Source organism: Pipistrellus hanaki (assembly GCF_964339955.1).
Source record: "Pipistrellus hanaki genome assembly, chromosome: 18".
NCBI lineage: Eukaryota > Metazoa > Chordata > Mammalia > Chiroptera > Vespertilionidae > Pipistrellus > Pipistrellus hanaki.
The window spans coordinates 14,425,792-14,448,677 of NC_140520.1; the positions used below are offsets into that span (position 1 = coordinate 14,425,792).

At 63.4% G+C, this 22,886-nt stretch overlaps 1 protein-coding gene across 1 annotated transcript; it reads left to right on the forward strand.

Moving 5' to 3' along the window:
* The first annotated feature begins 273 nt into the window (after positions 1–273).
* Positions 274–20,095, forward strand: NTRK1 (neurotrophic receptor tyrosine kinase 1). Its single transcript, XM_084866762.1, has 17 exons — positions 274–537; positions 3,893–3,967; positions 4,221–4,292; positions 5,730–5,798; positions 6,507–6,646; positions 6,904–7,046; positions 9,688–9,820; positions 11,265–11,585; positions 11,960–11,977; positions 12,152–12,207; positions 12,487–12,589; positions 13,028–13,174; positions 14,330–14,460; positions 14,550–14,722; positions 17,302–17,542; positions 17,932–18,090; positions 19,742–20,095. Exons 1-17 carry the CDS (start codon positions 326–328, stop codon positions 19,925–19,927), a joined length of 2,379 nt encoding a protein of 792 aa, XP_084722888.1. The 5' UTR covers positions 274–325; the 3' UTR covers positions 19,928–20,095.
* The last annotated feature ends 2,791 nt before the right edge of the window (positions 20,096–22,886 follow it).

Sequence of the window (22,886 nt, forward strand, 5' to 3'; positions counted from 1 at the left end):
TTCCCAGCTCCCCACCCTCTGGGGCTATGGCCCTCCGCGTCTCCCGGAGCTGGAGGGGTCTTGGGGGTGAAAGCTGGCGCGCCCCCCCCCCCAAAGGGTGGGGACCGAGTTGGGGGCTCAGCAGAGGTGGGGGAGGGGTGCGGGCAGAGGGGGCGGGGCCGGGCGGGGCTGCTGGCTCCGCCCTTTCCTGGCGGCTGGGCTTTAACGCCGCCCCGCGCACGTGTCCGGAGCCGGCGGCCGCGGCCGAGCGCACTGAGCGCACTGACCGCGGCACTGACGGCGGCGGCCCCGAGGCGGGCGAGGCGGGCGAGGCGGGCGCCGCCGGATGCTGCGAGGCGGACGGCGCGGGCAGCTCCGCGGGCACTGCCCAGCCATGGGCCCGGGCCGCCTGCTGGTCTGGCTGCTGCTGGCATCCGCGGGCGCTGCCCCCTGCCCCGAAGTCTGCTGCCGCCTCAGCCCTTCGGTGCTGCGCTGCAGCGGGGCGGGGGCCCTGGACAGCCTCCGCCGTCTGCGGGACCCCGAGAGGCTGGCCGAGCTGTGAGTGTGGGACGGGCGGGAGGGCGAGCAGAGCTGAGCCCCGAGGGTGCGGACTCGCGGCGATCAGGACGGCGGGCGGGCAGGTGCATGCAGCAGGAGGCTGCACCAGGATTCTCCTCCCGCGCCTCGGACCTCCTCCAGCACCCCGGTCCTCCTCGCTCGCCCCGATCCACCTCCCGCACCCTGGTTCTCCTCCTGCACCCCGGTCCTCCTCCTGAGCCCTAACCTCCTCCTGCGCCCCGGTCCTCCTCCTGCGCCCTCATCCTCCCGCATCCCGGTCCTCCTCCCGTGCCCCAGGCCTCCTCCTGCGCCCCGATCCCCTTACTCGCCCCGGTCCTCCTCCCGCTCTCCGTCCTCCTCCCGCGCCCCGTCCTCCTGCGCCGCCGCCGCTGCAGCGCTGTCGGAAACCACAGTTACCGCCCGCTCTTTAGTGCTCAGGGCAGCTGGGCGCTGGCTTTGGGGGAACTAGGGGGAACCTCCGCGGACCAGGTCTGAGAGAGCCCAGCCTTTTGGGCACTCTTACTGCCTTATCCTCTCCCCAGGAGGGAGCTGTCCCCCACCCTCCCCTCGTCAGGACCCGCAGCCCGCACCCCTTCCCTCTGGAACTGGGGGTTGAACTGGGAGGTGGTGAGGAGCCAGAGCTGGGGGGGGGGGGGTTGAGCTTTCTTCTCCCCATGTCCCCGTGGTTCCTCGGTTTGGATGTAGGAAATGAGGCCCCCCCCACCCCTTTCCTGGCTTCTCTCCCCCCACACCCCTCTCCCTGTCCACCCTGGTCTCCCTACTTGGGACAGGAAGTCAGGGCCCTTGCTGAGAGACTCCCCTTCCTCAGGGACCAGCCCTGGGAGGGATCTCCGGCCTTCTGCAGCAATGGTCACAAAATACTCAAGCATCCTCGCCCCAAGGCTCAGGGGTTGAGTGTCCACCAGGAGGTCTCGGTTCCACTCCAGGTCATGGCACATGTCTGGGATGTGGGCTCAACCTCCATTGTGGGGCGTGCAGGAGGCAGCCGGTCCATGATTCTCTCATCATTGATGTTTCTGTCTCTCTCTCTCTCCCTCTCCCTTCCTCTCTGCAATCAATTAAAAAATATATATTTTTTAAAAAATACTCAAGTACTTTTTAGCAGCTGGCGAAACCTATGGGAGTGTTCTGTAGTAATTGGCTTAGAGGTACTCAAGCACCACACGGTGATGGCTGGAAAATACTTGAGTATTCTGTGTGGCTGGCGGGCTGGCAAGGCGCGTAGGAGAGAGGAGGACCTGCTAGGAAAGCCTCCTCCTGTGGCCTGGGGCTGAGCGGGTGGCCGGGAGCCTGGCCGGACAGGCCTGGGAGGCGTCTGAGTCAGGGGCCATCCCTGCCTGGAAGTTACTTGAGCAGCCTGAGGTCATTGGCAGGGAGTTACTCCGGTATCCTGTGATTAACGGGAAGGTGCTCCATCTCTCTCATGGCCCCAGGGAGACCGGGAGGAGAAGAGATGGCCTTGTCTTGGTCTGGGCCTTGGTCCCGGCGTCATGGGAGGGGACATGAGACCCAGGCTGCCACCCCCAGTCCCTCCCATTCATCACCCTGGGCCTTCCAACCAGGCCCCAGGCCCCAGGCCCCGGAGTGTTTCCCATCGGAGCTCTCATTTCTCCGTTCCCTCCCGAGCCCCCAGTGGGTCCAGCCTGGGAGCGAGGGGCCTGGACAGACTGGGGCTGGGGCGTAGGAGGCCTGCAGGCTGGTGAGCCGAGATTTCTCATCGCTGGGTGGGGCGGCAGCCTGACCCCCTGCCTCCGCCTGCAGGGTCCCCTCCTCCTCCATCACTGGCAGAGCTAACGAGGAGATAATGGACTTGAATAGACAGATTGATTATGAACCCAAGCGAGTGAGGCAGCCCTGAGCACGCTGCGTTCTCACCCCTCCCGGGGCCCACACGGCTCCCAGCGCTCCGGGCAGGGACCACGCGCCCTCAGTCGCTGGAGAGTGTTCCCTCGGCCTCAGGGGGCTGTCTGCTGGGACCAGGGCTGGGAAGGGGAGAGGTAGACAGGGTCACTCGGGCTTACCCTGTTCCCACAACTTAGGGGAAGTCAGAGGGTAGAGGGGGAGACTTCTGAGACAGGCAGTGAGTCAGGGGCTCCCTGCGTGTGTGTGGGTGGGGGTTCACCACCGTGCCCAGCCGAGTTCCCAGGAACTCCCTGGCATGTCAGTGCAGAGGCTGGGCAGTGCCCAGGGCACCAGCTATCCCCCACCTGGCATGCCTGCTCTTCCTCCTTCCTTTCTCATATCCCTATCGAGCTTTCTCTGGCTCTGTCTTTATCTGTCTGACTCTCTGTCTCCCTTCTCTCTCTCTGTCTCCCTTCTCTCTCTCTCTCTCTCTCTCTCTCTCTCTCTCTCTCTCTCCTCATCTCTTCCTATCAGTTTCTCTTTCTCAGTGTCTTTTTTTCACTCTTTCTCTGTTTGCTTTTCTGACCCCCCCCCCTCCCCCCCCGCCGCTGACTGTGTAAGCCAGCCCGTCCAAGCCCCTTCACCACTGACTCTGACCCACCCTCTCACTGCCCGCTCCTCCTTCCTAGGTCCCTCCTGGGGCAGGGAGGGGTTCAAGATGTCTCTGTCAGACAGTCTCCGTGCCTCTGCTCGCTCCGCTGGGAGGTGGCAGGAGGGAGTAGGGATCTTTGCTTGAGTGTGGAGAAGGGCCAGGGACTTCGAGGGGGAGGGTGGTGTGTGTGTGTGTGTGTGTGTGTGTGTGTGAGGGGGTGTGTGAGGGGCTGTGGGTGAGCGGGTGTGTTTGGGCACACCTATCTGCTGCCCATGAGGCATCCTCTATGCTCGGCGAGCCTGGCCCCATTGTGGGCATGGGCAGGAGGGGCCCCGTGTGAAATAGCAGGATGCCACGCTGAGAATGGACTTGTATCTGCTTATGAGTGTGAGGATGCACATACATTCTCACACATGTGTACGTGTGCGTGAGAGGGACATGTATCTCTGTGTCCTATGTGAGGGTATGAGCATATCCATGTGCACATCTGTGGGTTCAGGCATGCCTGTGTATGACAAGGTGCATATATGTATGCCTCTGTGTGTATGTGTCCATGTCTGCACATGCACATGTACATGAGAAATGAGGGTGTGCATGTGTGATGGTGTGAGGATGCATGCATACTGTTCATGTGTGACTTTTGTGAGGAGGTGTGTGCCTGTGCATATGTGTATGCAGGTGTGGGTGCGTGCCGGTGCCTGTGTGTGTGTAAATGGGCCTGTGCGTATTAGCGTTCGTGCTTGCACACGGTGTGTGTGTGGTTGTGAGAGAGGCGGTGGGTGGGTGTGGGGGCTGAGGGTGGGTCTGGCCGCCCGTGACTCCCCGCCCCTCTCCCCACAGCTACATCGAGGATGAGCCGCATCTGCAGCACCTGGAGCTCAACCACCTGCGGGGCCTGGGGGAGCTGCGGAACCTGTGAGGAGCGGGGCTGCGGGCCAGGGCTCAGCGCACAGCCTGTGGGGCCGGAGGGCGTGGGCGCCGGGGTCCCAGGGGCCTGGGAGGACCCGAGAGGCGGCGGCCTGAGGGGCTGGAGGAGGTCGGAGAGCACGGGGTCCGGGCCGCTGAGGACGCTGTGGGGGGGGGGGGGCAGGCTCAGCACGGGGCTGGGGGCTGGGGCTGGCGCGGGCAGAGATGCCAGGACCGGGAGCTGACCCTCTGCCCTCCCCAGCACCATCGTGAACAGCGGTCTCCGCCGCGTGGAGCCGGACGCCTTCCACTTCACCCCTCGGCTCAGACGCCTGTGAGTGCCGGGCTGGCACAGCGGGTGGGAGGCCACCAGACGTGGCAGCTAATGGGCTGGGCCTCCCCAGGGACCGGCAGAGGCAGGCTCCGGCCTGGGCTCCTCTGCCACAGGGATGGCAGTGCTCTCACTCCCCCCTGAGCCAGAGGCCCTTCGGCGTCTCACCCCCGTGCTTCCTGCCACAGGAGCAGCCTCCGGGGGGCCTGCCCCATGCTTCTCTTCGCAGAGTTCAGATCCCCGTGAACTGGGGAGCACGGGGCAGGAGCAGGAGCTGGGGTGTGGCCGGGACTCCATCGTCACCCTCCCCACGCCTGGGGGTCCCGGCTCTGAGCAGGGCAGGGAAGGGCGGGCGGAGAGATGCTGAAGGAGAGACCCTTGGTGTCCCAGACTGCCCCTCCCCGAGGGCAGGAGGCCAGCAGCTTCCCCCTCACGGGCCGGTGGAGAGAGGGCAGGGTGGTGGGACCTGCCATCCACACGGCTGTGCCAGGTCCTCTAAGCTCTCTCTGTGTCCGGCGATTTCACAACAGTAACAACAAACGTAAGGCGATGCTGACTACGTCCCGGGGCCTCAGTTAACAGTGTGTGCCTCCAGCACTTAAATCAGTGACTCTGCATCGGGACAGAGTGTCACCCCCACTTTAAAAAGAGGTTCTGAGGCTCAGGGGTTAACGTTCTGGGCTGAGGTCACACCGCTTTAGAGGAGGACAGACGCACCCTCAGCTCTGTGCTGCCGGAGTGGGGAGACTTTCTGACCCCCGTGTGGTGGTGCCCCTCTAACCCGGCCCCCCAGACTGCAGGCCAGCCAGGCAAGGAGAGCTCAGGGCGGGCCCCGAGGCAGAAGGTCCCAGGAGGGGCAGGAGCATTCTCATGGGTGCTGGTTGGTGCCGGGAGCTCCTAACCCAGCTTCCTGTGTGGCTGGAGCTGGCCCCAGCTCACCTTCTCCGTCTCCACAGCAAGGGGCTGGGGGCCTGGGAGCCCTCTCAGTGTTTCTGTAAGTCCCTGAGGAGGAATGTGGGGGGACCTGAGGAAGCACTCTGAAACCCTTGTCATCCGGTAGGGGGCGTGAGAGTGTGGGAGCCCAGGCCCCCTGCCCTCCCCCCCCATCCCCTCCGTCCTGGGCTCTGGGGGAGAGAGCACAGATGGAGCCCCTCCCCCAGCTGGGCCTCAGCACTCTGCCAGCTGGGGCCAAGGGTGGGGAGGCAGGAGCAGCTGTTCTCTGGATCCCCCTCCCCCCGGAGTCTGGGGAGGGGGTTAAGTGGGGTGAGCTCTTGTTCCAGGAAGACGAAGGGTACTCCAGAGCCTAACCTGTCCCCCCCACCCCACCTCCAAGGCCTCCCTGCTGGGCTGGGCTCCCTGGCCCCGCCCCTCCCTCGCTCAGCTGGGTCGGAGGGAGGTCATCGCTCACCAGGGTCTGTCTTTCTGTCTCAACTCCCGCAGGAATCTCTCCTTCAATGCTCTGGACTCTCTCTCCTGGAAAACCGTCCAGGGCCTCTCCTTACAGGAACTGTGAGTGTGGGGCTTCCAGGGGCAAGAGCAGCGTGTGCGTGTGTGCGTGCATGTGTGTGCATGTGTGTGCGTGTGTGTGTGTGTGCGTGTGTGTGTGTGCGCGTGCATGCGTGTGTGTGTGTGTGTGTGTGTGTGTGTGTGTGTGTGTGAGAGAGAGAGAGAGAGATACTATGTCACTGTGTCTGAGGGGCTCTGGGGACTCCCTGTCTGTCTGTGCGCTGAGCCTGGGGACTCTGCATGCCTGTGAACCTCCGATAAAACAGGCTGCAGGCCTGCCCCGTGAGGGCCTTACTGCCTTGGGGGGTGGCTGGGGGGTGGGGTGAGGTTCTGGCCTGGCTTCTGTGTGTGCCCAGGAGGCGGGGGCTGCCAGCTGCCTGTGCGATGGTGTGGGTGGCACAGCAGAGAGCCTCCTGTGCTGGGTGCACCTAGGCCTCTGGGCCTCCCCAGGAGGCGGTGTCCTCCCCTCCTTGTCACCTCCCCCCGCCCCCGGGGGAGCCGGGCGTCAGGGAACGCCATGGGCCATGGGCACCTGTCTGGCTCTCTGCGTCCTGCTCCTTTCCATGTCTTGTTACTGGTGGGTGAGAGGGACTGCTCTGTCCACACACCTTCCCCTCTAGACAGTCCACGCTGCTAACTGCACTGCCTCTTACTGTGGGCTCCAGCCAGGTGGCTCTCCCCTGACTCTCTCGGTATCCCCCGCACCCCCAGCGTCCTGTCTGGGAACCCTCTGCGCTGCTCCTGTGCCCTGCGCTGGCTGCAGCGCTGGGAGGAGGAGGGGCTGGGCGGCCTCCAGGAGCTGCAGTGCCTCGGGCCGGAGCCCTCTGCCCTCCTGTCCAACACCAGCTGCGGTAGGTGCCGGGGCGGCTCGGGGGCCGGGACAGAGCCACGCGCTTGGGAAGAGGGCACAGGGCGGAGCTGGGGGGTGGGGGGCAGCGGGAAGGGCGCCTGGGAGATGGGCATCGGCGAGAGCTGGGGAAGCGGAGGGTTGGGAGCATTGCCGTGGCGGTGGTGGGTCCCCGAGGAGGCTGGGGAAAGGAGCCGGGCTTTGGGGCCGGTTCTGAGGCACCGCCTTCTCTAACACCCCTGGGGCATCCTGGGTGACCAGGCGTGCCCATGCTGAAGGTCCAGGCGCCCAATGCCTCGGTGAACGTGGGCGACGACGTGGTGCTGCAGTGCCGGGTGGAGGGACAGGACGTGACGGAGACCGGCTGGGTCGTCACGGAGCTGGAGGAGGTGGCCACGGTGGTGGTGAGCGCCCCTCCCCGCCCCTCCCCGCTCCCCGAGTCCTGGGCAGAGTCCGGGGGACACGGGCGGGAAGAGGCCACGGAGAAGGAGCACCGAGAGGGCAGCGATGGACCGAGGTGGTCTAGCTCCACGGCTCTCAGGCTCGTGCTGTGGGCGGCCCCAGGCCCCACGTGGCCCCAGGAAGGGCCCTGGCCCCGGGGGGACCCCAGGCTGTGCTGGAGCCACCTCTACGGGAACACGGTTCTGGCTGCAGGACAGAGGGCCGCAGAGCCCTCGCCTTTGGAGCTGAGGGGGACCCTGCAGACCGTCCCTCCCGCCCACCCCCTTTCTAGGTGAGGAAACCGAGGGCCATCGAGGGGGCGCAGTGTCTGGGGTCCGGTGCCGTGGCCAGACTAGCTCTTGGGGGACTCCCGGCCTCTTCCCGGAGATTCTGGAAGCAGGTTCTCTTGGGTGTGTGATGAGCATAGAGCAAAGGAGGCTTAGGTCTGGTTCCGGCTGGCTCACTCACTAATTCTTAGAGCGAGTTTCGGAAACATCTCTCAATCTGCCTGCGCTTGGTTTTCTTATCTGTAAATAGAGGAGGTGGACATGATGGCCTTCTGATGTCCTGCCCGCCTCCGGCCACTCTCTGGCTCTTATCGCTGTCGTTCAGATGTGTCTTTGGGCACCTTCCCAGGCTGGCCCCGTGTCCTCAGGCTGGCGACGGGCACAGCTGACTCAGGGGGCGTGTGGGCAAGGTCAGGAGGGGCCAGCAGTGGGCTGTGCCACCCAGAAAGCTGTCCCCACCTGGGGAGACACACAGGGCCCAAGGGGCCAGTGTGACCCAGGGTGGAGGCCCTCACTTTGGGAGGGGGGTCCACTCCAGGGTGGCCGAGGCCCCTGGAACAGTGTTGCAGGAAGAGGCCCTGGAGCCCTGAGCTTCCAGACATGGGGGAGGGGCCCCTAGCCCCTGGTTCTCCCACCGAGAGAGCAAAGCCCCCCGAGTGACGGGAAGGGGACAGGCAGAGGCGAGAGGTGGGCCAGGATGGTCCGTGGAGATCAGCCATGCTCTGAACAATTCCAGGTTTTTGTTTGTCTCGTTGGGAGATTCACATGTTTGCTATCAGTTATGTTTTCTAGAACCTTCCCGTAGAAAAGTCCCCACCCCCACCCCCCGACTGGGTTAAATGGAGGGGAGGGAGGTCGGTCACCGTTAGAGAAAGAAGGCGGGCAGAGGGGAGATAGTGGGCGGTTTGGAGGAGACGGGGCGGCAGAGGAGACCCCGGGCAGGGCTTCTCCCCACGGGGCCGGGCCGCGGGGCTCGCACACGAGGCCGACAGCATTTCCGGCGCCTTTGACCTCCCGTAGCCAACGGAAGCTTCACCTCCTCTAGCTTCACGCAAGGGATTCCACACCAAGGGATTTCCAGACAAGTGAGATTTGCCCACGGCCTCACTTATTTTCATCATCATTCATTGAAAATGGCTCTCTAAACCGTCAAAAGATCATTTTGTCTACCTCAGCGTCTCACAAAGCAAGGAAACCATGGCTCAGCAAGACCAGATCACCTCACTTCCACACGTTTGTGCTTTCTGAGGACGAGAACCGGAACCTGGTTCAGCCTTTTCCTTCATCTATCTATCTATCTATCTATCTATCTATCTATCTATCGTCTATTTACTTTTTAAAATATATTGTTATCGATTTCAGCGAGGAAGGGAGAGGGGGATAGAGATAGAAACATCAACAATGAGAGAGAATCATGGGGATCGAGCCTGCAGCCTGGGCATGTGCCCTGGCCAGAAACCAAACCCTGACCTCCTAGTTCATAGGTCGATGCTCAACTCCTGAGCCGCTGATTCAACCTTTTTTTTTTAAATATATTTTATTGATTTTTTACAGAGAGGAAGAGAGAGGGATAGAGAGTTAGGAACATCGATGAGAGAGAATCATTGATCAGCTGCCTCTTGCACACCCCCTACTGGGGATGTGCCCGCAACCAAGGTACATGCCCTTGACCAGAGTCGAACCTGGGACCCTTCAGTCCGCAGACCGACGCTCTAACCACTGAGCCAAACCGGTTTTGACTGATTCCACCTTTTGATGCTGATGCAGAATGAAGTCCCTTTGCCTCTCTGACTTCACTCTGTGTCTTCATCTGCCAGAGGAGGGCATGCCGCTGCTGTTGCTTCTAACTGGTGCCCTGTCCCGGTGCCTCCCTTGTCCCCGACCTCCCCCGGGCTGAGCCCAGGTGGGTGGGGGTGGCCTGGAGAATGGGGGTGAGTCGGCGGTGAGGCCCTCGTTTGTTCTCCAGCGAGAAGCGTCTGTTTGATACTCGGGATTTGTGACATCTCTTTAGCGGTCCAGAGGGTGATGTTGGTTCAGGGTATTTTGTGTCTACTTTGAGGTTATTGGTTATGTCCTACATTTCCAGATCATTTTAAAATAAATAATCTAGGAGAGCGTCTGCACAAGCTCTACAGGAGGAGGCCCATTCTCTGCACGATTCTCTCCCATCCCTCTCCCCTCCCCCGCCCGGCCGGACCCCTCTCTCTTTCCATCTGGAGCCAGAGGGGGTCCCTGAAGACATCAGCTCTAGCCCCCACTCTCCAGCCAGAAGCCAGCGGATGCTCTTCTTGATTTCCCCCTCTTTTTCCTGACACAGCAATCTGGGAATGGGACCTCGCTGGGGCTGACCCTGGCCGGCGTCACCAGCGACCTCAACAGGAAGAACGTGACGTGCTGGGCGGAGAACGAGGTGGGCCGGGCCGAAGTCTCTGTCCAGGTCAACGTCTCCTGTGAGTCCCGGGGGCCGCCCCGTACCCACCCTCACCTCCTCCCCCGGAAAGAAGACAGAGGGCGGGAGGGGCTGGGAAAAGGGGTGAGATGTGTCTCCACAGCTGCTCCTTCCCAGCTGTTTCCAGGTTCCCATGAAAACCTGATCCTGTGGGGGAGAGCCGGGGGGCCCATCAAGGCCAGAGGGAGGGAGAGGGATTTCTTTCTGGCCCCCTGCCCGAGCCTCGCTACCTGAGGTCATCAGCTGTTCTCCCCGCTCCGCGGTAGTTCGTCATGCCTGACCCTCCGCAGGACTCTGACTCTACGAACTAGTTTCTAGAGAAGCCATTGCCCTTCCCAGTCCCTCTCTAGGCGCACTGCCTAATTCCGCTAGGCCTGCCAATAAGTTATTCTATATCTTCTACTTTATGGGACTTTTCTTTTCATCTGAAATGTAACATACACAGATTCCCGCATAAAACCTCTACCCTTTAAGCAATAATTATTCTTTTTTACTTTTTTTTTTAAAATATATTTTATTGATTTTGTACAGAGAGGAAGGGAGAGAGATAGAGAGTTAGAAACATCGATGAGAGAGAGTCATCGATCAGCTGCCTCCTGCACACCCCTATTGGGGATGTGCCCGCAACCAAGGTACATGCCCTGGACCAGAATCAAACCTGGGACCCTTCATTCCTCAGGCCAAGGCTCTATCCACTGAGCCAAACCGGTCAGGGCAGCAATAATTATTCTTACCAGCACCTCAGGGACACTCCCTTCCCCTCCGCTCCATCCTGACTTTTGTGATAATCATCTCCTTGCTTTTAAAAGGAATTTTATGCAAATATGCTTCCCTATCACTATGGCGTAGTTTTGCCTGTTCTTGCACATCCTATACATGGAATCATACCTCAAGTATTATTTTGTGTCTGGTTCCTTTTGCTCACCTTATACTTGTAAGATTCATCCACGTCCATGGGAGTAGTTTTAGATCATTCAGTTCATTGCAGAATAATATTCCATTGCATGAGTGAGTTCTGTATGCACATAGATAAATGGGTATAGATATTTTCCTCTGACTGAGGTGCTTTTTGCCTCTTTCAGGTTGGGTTATTTCAAAACCATGTCTTCTTTCGAAACATTTTAAAACTTCTATTTGTTTTATTTTATTTTTTTTTGCTTGTTTGATGCTTAGGCCCCCTCCTATCTTCTTAAACTTGATTACACTTATCCAAAAGACGCCATGTTTAATTTCCGTAAGCCGGGACCCCATCCTCTCTAGAGCTATTGCTCATTTACGTCAGGCCCACCGCCTGGCCTCCCAATGTCATACACTTGCTACCTGATTTGTTTAAGATTCACCGTCAACACCCTCCCACCCCCACCAGCCCCTGCCCGTGTCAGGCCATGCTGGGTCCCCTCCAGCTGCGCCCCGGACCTCTCACCGGCCCTGTCTCTGGCCCGCAGTCCCGGCCAGCGTGCAGCTGCAAAAGGCGGTGGAGATGCATCACTGGTGCATCCCCTTCACGGTGGACGGGCAGCCGGCCCCCTCTCTCCGCTGGCTCTTCAACGGTTCCCTGCTCAACGAGACCAACTTCATCTTCACCGAGTTCCTGGAGCAGAACGAGACCGTGAGACACGGGTGCCTGCGCCTCAACCAGCCCACCCACGTCAACAACGGCAAATACACGCTGCTGGCCACCAACCCCCTGGGCCAGGCCTCGGACTCCATCATGGCCACCTTCATGGACAACCCTTTCGAGTTCAACCCCGAGGACCCCATCCCTGGTGCGAGGGCCACCCTGAACCCTGCCCCCCTCCCCACGCTCCCCCGGGTCCGCAGCCTGGTGTGTGCTGTGATCCTGACCCTAGAAGTCAGAGAGCCCCATCCCGGACGAAAAAGAGTGGGGTTCTGTTCTCCAGCTTTGTGCGGCCTCCATGCCCCTGCCTCCTCCCTGCCCCAGGAGCCCTGAGGCCCTGGACCGCCCCATTCTCACCGGTGGGCTGAGACAGCCACCCCCATCCCACCCGCAGCCCTCGAAGGCCTGGGGTCTGATCCCACAAGCCACTCCCCGGGGGTCCCTCCCATCGAGCCCCGAGGGGGAAGGGGACTCACTGCCCTCCCCCCACCTGACTGCTCTCTCTCCTCCCTCCCGCTGCAGTGTCCTTCTCGCCAGTGGGTGAGTAACCCAGGCTGGAGCGGGTTCTGTCTGGTCCCTGGAGCCACGCTTGGGGCAGAGGGTACAGTTAACCTGATCCCCAGGGGTCAGCCAGGGCCGGGGTGGGGTGGGGTGGGGTGGGGTGGGGTGGAGGACACAGCCTGTGCCCGGCCCACCTTCCCGCTCTGTCCGCAGACACAAACAGCACGGTGGGGGACCCGGTGGAGAAGAAGGACGAAGTGCCATTCGGGGTGAGCATGGGACGCGGGAGCTTGTCCACTTGGGGTTTGGGGGCGGGGCTAGGGGCTCAGCGGCAGTCCCTTCCGATCAGAAGACGGGGAGCACCAGAGTCCGGCCTGCACTCGGCCACCCACCCTCACAGCCACAGCCTGGGCCCCGGGGGAGGCGGAGGCAGGTCTGGGGCCGGGCTCCGGGCTCCTGTGCAGGAGGGAGACACAGTTGGCTGCGGGGGGGGGGGGGGGGCTCTTCGAGGTGGAGAGAAGCCCTGGATCTCACCGCCTCACCCCCAGGTCTCCGTGGCCGTGGGCCTGGCGGTCTTCGCCTGCCTCTTCGTCTCTGTGCTGTTCCTCCTGCTCAACAAATGCGGACGGAGGAACAAGTTCGGGATCAACCGTGAGTGGAGGGCTGCGGAAGGGCTGTCCGTCTGTCCCACTGGCTCTGTTCCTGCCAGCGCTTCCTGACTCGGTCCTCTGCGGGGTGGGGCGGTGGGCACACGCATGCAGGGGCTGTGGGGGGGTATGAGGGCCGGCGGTGGGCGGTGCCTGTGAGCGTGCCGGGCTGGTTCCAGAAGCAGCAGATGCTAATTGGTGGCTGGATGGTAGTCAAACGCTAAGTGGGTCTGGGAGGTCTGAGCTCGGGGGGTGGGGGCAGGGGGAGAGTTCTTTGGGGGCCCCCGGGGCCTGGGGTTGGACAGGAGCCAGGCAGAGAGAGGCCATCATGGCTCTCCTTCTCCCTGCTGGCTGTCCCGCTCTCCGGCTCCTCCGTTCCTCCCCCTGCGAGTGACAAGGAGGGGCCGCCTGACTCTGTGACCTGTGGCCGTCTCCCTCCCAGGCCCCGCGGTGCTGGCTCCCGAGGACGGACTGGCCATGTCCCTGCACTTCATGACGTTGGGGGGCAGCTCCTTGTCCCCCACTGAGGGCAAAGGCTCCGGGCTGCAGGGCCACATCATCGAGAACCCGCAGTACTTCAGCGACGCCTGTGAGGGCCATGCTGGGCAAGGGCGGGCAAGGGCGGGCAAGGGCGGGCAAGGGCGGGGCAAGTTTACGCGCATGCCCATGTCCAGAAGCCCCTGCCTCATCACTTTCCTACCCCAGACCTGGACAAGCCATCCCTTCCACCACCACCCCCGTCTCCTCCATCACCACCCCGTCTACACCATCACCACCCCGTCTACACCATCACCACTCCCGTCTACACCACCACCACCCCCGTCTACACCATCACCACCCCCGTCTACCCCACCACCACCTCGTCTACACCACCACCACCCCGTCTCCTCCATCACCACCCCGTCTACACCATCACCACCCCGTCTACACCACCACCACCCCCGTCTACACCATCACCACCCCCGTCTCCTCCATCACCACCCCCGTCTCCTCCATCACCACCCCCGTCTCCTCCATCACCACCCCGTCTACACCACCACCACCCCCGTCTACTCCATCACCACCCAACTACACCATCACCACCCCCGTCTACACCATCACCACCCCGTCTACACCATCACCACCCCCGTCTACACCACCACCACCCCTGTCTACACCATCACCACCCCGTCTACACCATCACCACCCCCATCTACACCATCACCACCCCGTCTACACCATCACCACCCCCGTCTACACCACCACCACCCCCGTCTACACCATCACCACCCCGTCTACACCATCACCACCCCCATCTACACCATCACCACCCCGTCTACTCCATCACCACCCCCGTCTACACCACCACCACCCCTGCCTACACCACCCCCACCCCCGTCTACACCACCACCACCCCCGTCTACACCATCACCACCCCGTCTACACCATCACCACCCCGTCTCCTCCATCACCACCCCCATCTACACCATCACCACCCCGTCTACACCACCACCACCCCCGTCTACTCCATCACCACCCCGTCTACATCACCACCACCCCCGTCTACACCACCACCACCCCCACCCCCGTCTACACCATCACCACCCCGTCTACACCATCACCACCCCTGTCACACCACAGCATGGGGCTTGGTGAAGGGGTGACGGCCCCCTGGGTGGGTGCCCGTGTGCAGTGCACCCCCGTCCTGGCCCCTCCCCGTCCTCCCCACGCCTGGGCTCCCGTCTGACCCCGTGGCCGCCCCCAGGTGTCTGTCACATCAAGCGCCGGGACATCGTGCTCAAGTGGGAGCTGGGCGAGGGCGCCTTCGGGAAGGTCTTCCTTGCGGATTGCCACAACCTGCTGCCGGAGCAGGACAAGACGCCCGTGGCCGTGAAGGTGAGGCCTGGCACTGTCCGGGACGGGAGCTCAGGCCGGGGAGCCCCCCTGTGAGCCCCGCCCCTGCCGCCCCCCCTCCTGCCCCCCAGGTGCTGAAGGAGGTGTCCGAGAGCGCGCGGCAGGACTTCCAGCGCGAGGCCGAGCTGCTCACCATGCTGCAGCACCAGCACATCGTGCGCTTCTTCGGCGTCTGCACCGAGGGCCGCCCGCTGCTCATGGTCTTCGAGTACATGCGGCACGGCGACCTCAACCGCTTCCTCCGGTAGGCCCGGCCCGCCGGCCTGGCCCCGGCCCCCGGGCCCCCGCCCCCGGCCCCCGGTCCCCGGCCCAGCCCCCGCCCCAGCCCCCGCCGGCCTGGCCCTGGCCCCCGGCCCCCGCCCCAGCCCTGGCTCCGCGCTGGCCTGGACCCGGCCCCCGCCCTGACCCCCGGTCCCAGCCCCTGCCCCGGCCCCTGACCCCCGGCCCCTGGCCCCCTCCCCAGGCCCCAGCCCCCTCTCCGGCTCCCGGCCCCCGGCCCCCGGCCCGGTCCCCCGCCCCGGGTCCCTCCCCGGGCCCCAGCCCGGGCCCCGCGCGGGCCTGGACCTGGCCCCTGGCCCCCGGCCCCGCGCTGGCCTGGACCTGGCCCCTGGCCCCCGGCCCCGCGCTGGCCTGGACCTGGACCCCAGCCTCCGGCCCCCAGCCCCCAGCCCCCTCCCCTGCCCCCGCCCTGGCCCCCAGCCCCAGCCCCCGCCCCAGCCCCTGGCCCCTGGCCCCTGGCCCCCGGCCCCCGGCCCTGAGCCCTTGTCCCTTCCCTGCAAGCACAATCTTGCTTGTCTGTTGACCTGAGGGGGATACCAAGAAGCAGCGGGAAGACATGACCCCTGCCCTTAAGGAGGCAGAGGGTGACTGTGAGGACCGTTCATGCAAAGGAGGGGAGTCAGGGGGCTGCCCCGGCAGAAGTCATGTGCTAAAACTTGGGGGGTGAGCCTTGCAGGGGTGCATGTGTGTGTGGCCCGCCGCGGCCACACCTGTGAGATGGCAGCCGAGGTAACGGCTACCACAGCAGCTCCATTCATTCCTCAGCCCTCCCCGCGGTCCAGCGTCTGTGCTGTGCTTTACGGCCATTCCCAACGAGCCATTCCCTACACCTGCATCATAATATACATTTATTGTCCATGGTCGCCAAGCATACATTGCCACTTATACTTAAAGCTATCAAAAAATTCATTTCTTTGGCTTCGACCAGAACAACTCTGGATCTGTGCACTAATTTGAGCTGATCGTTTGAATAACTTGAAGAATTGCGCCCATTTCTCAGAGGAGGCTTAGAGAGGCTCAGTGACTCGCCCAAGGGCACACAGGTAGTAACTGGCCCGGGGGAGATAGGCCCCCAGGCAGAGCCCTGCTTTGAGCCCCGACGGACGGTGGACGGTGTCACGTTTCTGACGAAGTAAAGGGTCGCCTGGCCTGTGCGATGAGCCTGTGGGAGGGGCGGTGGGAGGCAGGGAGAGGCGGGCCAGGAATCCGCTGTGACTCACTAGCTGAGCCTTCTTTGTCAAGGAGCTTTCTCCTCGGACCGGGCCGGTTGCTCCGGATGAGAAAGCTTGTGTGGCTGTTCGGGGACGGTCCTGCTTTGGTCCCCAAACAGTCCCCCGGGAAGGATGGGTCACCCACGCAATGGGGCTGCAGTCAGCTGGGGGAGGCCCTGGAGTCCAGCTGCCCCTGTGGGTGGGGAGGAGCCACTGAGGGGAGGGGAGGCGGCGTGGCCAGACCTGAGGGGAGGATAGGAGGGGGCGTGGCCAGACCTGAGGGGAGGATAGGAGGGGGCGTGGCCAGACCTGAAGGGGGCAGGGGCGTGGTCAGACCTGAGCGGGAGGGGGAGACGGACTGGCTGGAGGAAGAGAGGAGAGGAGCCGGAGGAGCCCTTGCTCACGGGACACGGTGGCCCAGTGCTGGGCCCAGGGAGGCAGCCGCCGTCGGGGCCAGGCTGGGGGAGAAGCAGCCCTCAGAGCTGGACGGAGCACAGGGGGAGCCAAAGGGAGGGACCGGGACGCTCCTAACGCGTCTGGAAGACTTCCTGCAGGAGGGGCCATGTGCTCCTCCTGGTCTCTGGGCCTTTGTACTTGCAGTTCCCTCTGCCTGGCACGCCGGCTGCCTTCCCAGACACTCCATCCCCCCGCGGCTTACCCGCCTCTGTTCCTCCGGGCTGGAGTTTCCGTTTAGATGTCTCTACCTCCAGGAAGCCTTCCTTGACTTCCTCCTTTCCTACCCTGAGGGCTGATTGTGTGTGTGTGTGTGTGTGTGTGTCCCCCGCACACTCCATCCCACTCTCCATTTCATTTATTTAATAAATATCTGGAATAAAGAAAGAAATTAACAGATAAGGAGGAAGCTGGCCGGTAGGAAAGGGTGGTGTTGTCAAAGCCATCAGCTCAGGCAAAGGTGCAGAAGGAGGAATATTGGGGAGAAGAATGAGTGGCCCTGTGGGGAGGAGGCGGGATGCTGGAGACCTTTGGAGGGAAGGAGACCCCTCGGGAATGGCAGGATATGGGGGGCAAAGGTGAGAGAGACCGGAATCCTGGAGGGCTCCGGGCGCAGAGCTGGGCGGGAGGTCAGCACCAGTGGGCAGCTGCCTGCAGGGGCAGGAGGAAGGCATGAGTGTGGGCAGCGTGGGCACTGGTGGAAGCCCTGGAGCTGGGCACCCCTGCACCCCTGTCCCTTCAGACAGCTGCCTCTCCTGTTCCTCCTCCTTTTCCCGCCCCCCGAGTCCCCTCCCCCATGCACCCCAGCTCCCCGGATTCCCCTTCCCCGGCCCCTGGGTGTCCTCTCCTCCCAGCCCACCCCTCCCTGGCTCTTCTGCAGGTCCCACGGGCCCGACGCCAAGCTGCTGGCGGGCGGGGTGGACGTGGCCCCGGGCCCCCTGGGCCTGGGGCAGCTGCTGGCCGTGGCCAGCCAGGTGGCCGCGGGGATGGTGTACCTGGCCGGCCTGCACTTCGTGCACCGGGACCTGGCCACGCGCAACTGCCTGGTGGGGCAGGGCCTGGTGGTGAAGATTGGCGATTTCGGCATGAGCAGGGACATCTACAGCACCGACTACTACCGCGTAAGGGCCCTGGGTCCCGTCCCGCCCCAGCGTCCAGCCAAACCTCCGCTCCCAGCTGCTCGGTCCCCCGGAGCCTGCCCCCCAGGCCGCCCTCCTCCTCCTGGGCCTGGGCACCGGGTCTGAGTCTCTCCGGCTAAAACCCCGAGCTGAGCTCCGGGCTCTCGGTGGAGGGGGTGGGGGGCAAGCTTGCAGGCCCCCCATCCTGCCCTGGGGGTGGGGGCTGGTGCTGACTCCCCAGGGAGGGCGGCTTAAAGCGGGTGGACCCCTGGAGGAGCCGGGATGGGAACCTGGAGGGACGGAAAGGCTCCCCTGGGCGGGAGGGGGCGGGTCTAGTCGGAGGGGTGTGCCGGGCACCCCGTGGAGGTGACCCCCTGTCCGCCGCCGCCCAGGTGGGGGGCCGCACCATGCTGCCCATCCGCTGGATGCCGCCCGAGAGCATCCTCTACCGCAAGTTCACCACCGAGAGCGACGTGTGGAGCTTCGGCGTGCTGCTCTGGGAGATCTTCACCTTCGGCAAGCAGCCCTGGTACCAGCTCTCCAACAGCGAGGTCAGCCCCCGGCCGCCCGGCCGCGCCCCCCCCCCCCCCAGGCCTCTGGGACCTCCGTCCCTCCTGCACCCTCAGCCCGGCCAGCCCCCGCCCGCACTGCGCTCCCTCCCCCCCCTGTGCTTTCTTCCCTTCTTCCGGCTCCTGTTCTTGCCTCCGCTCTCGGGCCCTGGGGCCTCTCAGGCCCCCAGTCCTTCCCTCCTCCCCCCATCGCCCCACGCTGCATCTTACAGACCCCGGAGGCAGGACAGGGTGGAGGGAGAGGCGTGGGAGGAGCACGGCACCACAGGCCGCCCTGCAGCGGGCAGGCTCCGGTCAGACGGCAGGAGGGACAGTCCTGCCGCCCCCCCATGGCTGACCTCGCCGAGCAGCCCCAGGTGTCTGTCTTCCAGGCCGCGCCCCGCCCCCTCCTTGGCTCACAGCTGTCAGTTTCCATTTCTTCTCCTAATGCAGTCTGCTCCCCGGAGGCCGGAGGGGCGGGGGAGAGGGTTATAGATTTTAATTTTCTCAAGCACTGAGAGAAGGAATGGGATTAGTGCCGCCTATAACCCGCGTCCTCTAATGGGGTGGGAGGGAGGACGGGGGGAGGCTCCAGGCCCCTTCCACCAGCTCTCCGCCTCCGGCTCTTCTCCTTTGAGACCCTCAGCAGCTCGGGCAGTCCCTCCCGGAGTCCAGCTTTGGCCTCCCCTGCTGCAGTTCCTCCTCAGAGGGGCTAGGTCCCCACAGGGTGATGCCTGCGGAAGAGAGAAGGGAGTGGGCTCGCCTTCTGCCTTCCAACGCAAGCAGCCATTTTTCAAGGCCCGTCCCAGTGGTCGGCAAACTCATTAGTCCACAGAGCCAAACATCAACAGTGCAACGGCTGAAATTTCTTTTGAGAACCAGATTTTTTTATTTTATTTTTAATATTTTACTGAGTTTTTACAGAGGAAGAGAGAGGGATAGAGAGTTGGAAACATCAATGAGAGAGAATCATCGATCAGCTGCCTCTTGCACACCCCCTACTGGGGATGTGCCCGCAACCAATGTACATACCCTTGACCGGAACCGAACCTGGGACCTTTCAGTCTGCAGGTCGACACTCTATCCACCGAGCCAAACTGGTTTCGGGGAGAACCAGATTTTTTAAACTTAAACTTCTTCTAATGCCATTTGTTCAAAATAGACTCGCTCAGGCTGTGGTATTTTGTGGAAGAGCCACACTCACGGGGCCAAAGAGCCGCGGTTTGCCGACCACGGGCTGCACCCGCAACCCTGCTCCGTTTCCTTTTTGACTCTGGAGCCGAGCGGTGGAGGCCCTGCCTTCCTCCCTTCAGCCCTCAACGCGGGGCTGATGGTGCCGCCGGCGCCGGGCCCCGCCCCTTCCTCAGCCCACCTGGCAGGTCTTCTGAGCATGATTCCGGCCCTTTGGGGAGCAACCCTACCCCAGCCCCGCCTTCCCAGAGCCTGTCCAGCCTCAGTCCTCCCCCGCTGTGTCAGAGCGGAAAGGAATCTGGGGGTTCACGGCATCCTTTTCGATTTTTAGTAGCCAAGAGGCCCAGACATCTTTAGGGCCTGCTGCAGCCTCCGTGCGGAGGGATAGCCCTGGGGCCGGGATGGGACACCCCTCCCCTGCCCCAGCCCAGTGTGCCCTCTCCTCTCTCCTCCCGGCGCCCAGGCGATTGAGTGCATCACTCAGGGACGGGAGCTGGAGCGGCCGCGGGCCTGCCCGCCGGAGGTCTACGCCATCATGCAGGGCTGCTGGCAGCGGGAGCCGCAGCAGCGCCACAGCATCAAGGACGTGCACGCCCGGCTGCAAGCCCTGGCCCTGGCGCCGCCCGTCTACCTGGACGTGCTGGGCTAGCGGGCTGGGCTGGCGGGGGCCGGCCGATCCCTGAGCGGCATTCCCCGGGGTGATCTCCGAGCGGCTCTCGCCCCTCAGCATGCGGGAGGGTCCGGGGGTCTGGGAGGGAGGGGTGTGCCCCGTTCTCTAGGTAGACTTCTGTCTCAGCAATTATATTTATTACCACCCGGCCGCGTCTCCTGCCAGTTCTTGGGGTGAGGTTGTCCCGGGACTGGGGTATGGGGCTCAGGGAGGGGGTGACTCTCTGGGATCCTCCCCCTGGCTGGTCCCTCTCAGCACCGACCCCCACTCCAGGCAGCTGTTCCCCCACCTGCTGGCTGCGGTCTGCCTCCCAGGCCTGGCGCCTTGTTTACCTGGAGGCGAGGAGGCCTCAGGTGAAGCCCGTCAGCCATCAGACCCTGATTGCCTGTCTCCGGCTCCCCCCTCCGGGGCGGGGGCTGCAGTGGGAGGGCTGGGAGTCCGCTGTCCGGGCGGGCAGGATGGAAACATTGGTGGGGTGAGTCTTCCTTGCTCAGAACAGAGCAAGCACAGGTATAATCAATGTGTGAGAGGGAGAGAATGTGTGTGTGTGTGTGTGTGTGTGTGTGTGTGTACACCCATGGCAGGGACAGGCAAGGAGAAGGATGGAGGAATGGCGAGGGGGGCAGAACCCCTTGTTGCTCCCCCTCCTTCACGCATCTTGGCAATAAGAGCTTTCAGATCAGCCTCTGGGCCCTGGCCGGGTTGCTCAGTGGTTAGAGCGCTGGCCCCAGGGCAGAAGGGTCTCAGGTTCCATTCGGGTCAAGGACATGTGACTCGGTTGCGGGCTCGATCCAATCAACGTGACTCTCTCACATGGATGTTTCTCTCTGTGTGTCTCTTCCACTCTCTAAAAAAAAAAAAAAAAAAAAAAGATCAGCATCTGGAGGCTGGGACTGGACAAAGCCATCTCCCGTCCCCTTCTGCCCAAGGGGGTCTCCTTCCCCCTCTCCCCCTGGAGCACTCCCGCCCGTACTGAGTGGCCTGAGGCTCCGGTCCGCATGGCGGCTGCACAAGGCCCTCACCCCCGGCCTGGGCCCTGCCCCCTCTCCCTCACCCAGAGCCAGGGAGGAGCAGTCTCCCCCGCCCTCCCCCACCCCCCAGCCCCATCACTTCCAATCACCTGCCCGGCTCCTGCAATAACCCACGTCCCCCAGCTCCTCGGGGCTAATGGTCCGCTGCCTCCCGTCCCTGGGTGCACGGCTCTCCCGCACGGTGATTCAATCTGGGTCTTATCACCCCTAGGCCTAGCCCAGTGGAGTCTGCCTCCTGTCCAGGCTGCTTAGTGCTAATGGAGGTCTGACCGGGGCTGCAGGCTGATTGATGGGCGGGCGGCTGCTGAGGGCGAGTTCGCAGGCCCTCCTCTCCCCTCCTGCCCCGGGCGGGGCGGGCTGGTGCTGCACCGTCCCAGGGAGGGAGCTCGGAGCAGATGGAGTCACTGGGAGGAGCGGGGGTGGGAACCTGGAGGGAAAACAGGGGGGAGAAGACCTGACAGGTGAGCCTGGGTCAGGTGCACAGCGAGCGGCAGAGCAGACAGAGGGGGACGGGACCCTCAGGTGCGGAGGCACGTGGAGACCGCAGAGAGAGGCAGCAGACAGCGAGAGAGACATGCACTCGGGGGACAGAGGAGGGACAGACAGATGCGGGGACAGCAGCTGTTCAGAGTGTCCTGGAGAACAGTGTGCCCTCCCCGGCACCTTCTGTCTCCCCGGCACCCCCCCTCCCACCTCTCTGCCCCTGAGCCTCTCTCAGGGCTGGGGGGGGGGGGGCGGGGACTCCCAGCCTTGGAGTATCTGCGTTAGGCTCCGGGGCTCTGCATTTCAGCTGGTGTTAACAGGACTGAAGCAGAGGGGCTGGAGGGCGGGTAGCAGAAGGGACCTGCCAGCCAGGTGTGGTATTTCCAAGGTGCAGAGCCTCAGGGCACCAGAGACTTAAAACCGCAGCTGGAGGTGTTGCTGGAGGAGCTGGCAGGTGAGGCGAGGCTCACCCGGAGAGGCCCGGAGAGTGTGGGGAAGGACCCGGATGGCTGCTCTGTACCTGTGCTGTGTCCTCCTCTGCCTGGGAACGGGAGCTGAAGCCGCTCTCCGCCCCTCAGGACCCCTGGGCCCCAGCCTTGTCCTGGGTGCTAAAGAGGGGGGCTAGCACCCACATCACCAGCATCACTGATGAACATGCTTAGCCTGTCCACAGACACACTGGCCAAGCCCTCACAGCCGGGCACGCGCACACACACACACACACACACACACACACACACACGCACCTCCCCCATCCCTCAGAGCTGGTGGGTGCCCCCCCCCCAGCACCCTATCGTGGCGCATGCCCCCTCCCTGTTAGTTACCTCCCGGCTGTGCCACGTCCATTAGTTGCACACACACACACACCCCCCCCACACACACACACACCAGCGGACATGGGTCCGTGGAACGGGACCCCGAGGACCCCAGGATCTGGGACAGCCCTGAGGCTGCGGGAATCCAAGGCCCGGGGCCTCCGGACCGGCACGGCCCCTCCTCGGCGCTTCCTCTCAGAAGTGGCTGCTCGGATGGAAGGCAGAGGCTCGGGAAGGGCGATGGGCGCTGCCAGGGCACCCGGGACAGGAGTCAGAGAGCCTCTCTCTAAGGAAGCTCTGCCAGCTCCCTCCTATCCACTCGGAGGAGAAGGATCCGTCGTGCGGGAGCCAGGGGGCTCCCCAGCCCCCGACATGGGGATAGGTGCTCTGAAGAAGCCAGGGTCCATGCCGTCTGCCCCCCGCTCCTGCCCCAGCGGAAGGACAGTCCCTCCTGAGCAGCCTGGCTTCCTTCCTGTCCTCTCCCTCAGGCTGGGTTCTGACGGGCGGGCAGAGCTGCTGTCCTGGTTTCCAGAAACAGCGTGGGCCAAACGCTGGGCAGCCTGGGCAGGGAGTGTCTTGTGCCCCCCAGGACCCCCGAAATGCAAAGGG

Bases quoted from the DNA above. Each gene is read 5' to 3' on its own strand.
- NTRK1 (XM_084866762.1), top strand. From the start codon at position 326: ATGCTGCGAGGCGGACGGCGCGGGCAGCTCCGCGGGCACTGCCCAGCC. The intron at 7,047-9,687 runs GTGAGCGCCCCT...TTCCTGACACAG, and splicing joins AGGAGGTGGCCACGGTGGTG to CAATCTGGGAATGGGACCTC. The intron at 12,590-13,027 runs GTGAGTGGAGGG...TCTCCCTCCCAG, and splicing joins GAACAAGTTCGGGATCAACC to GCCCCGCGGTGCTGGCTCCC.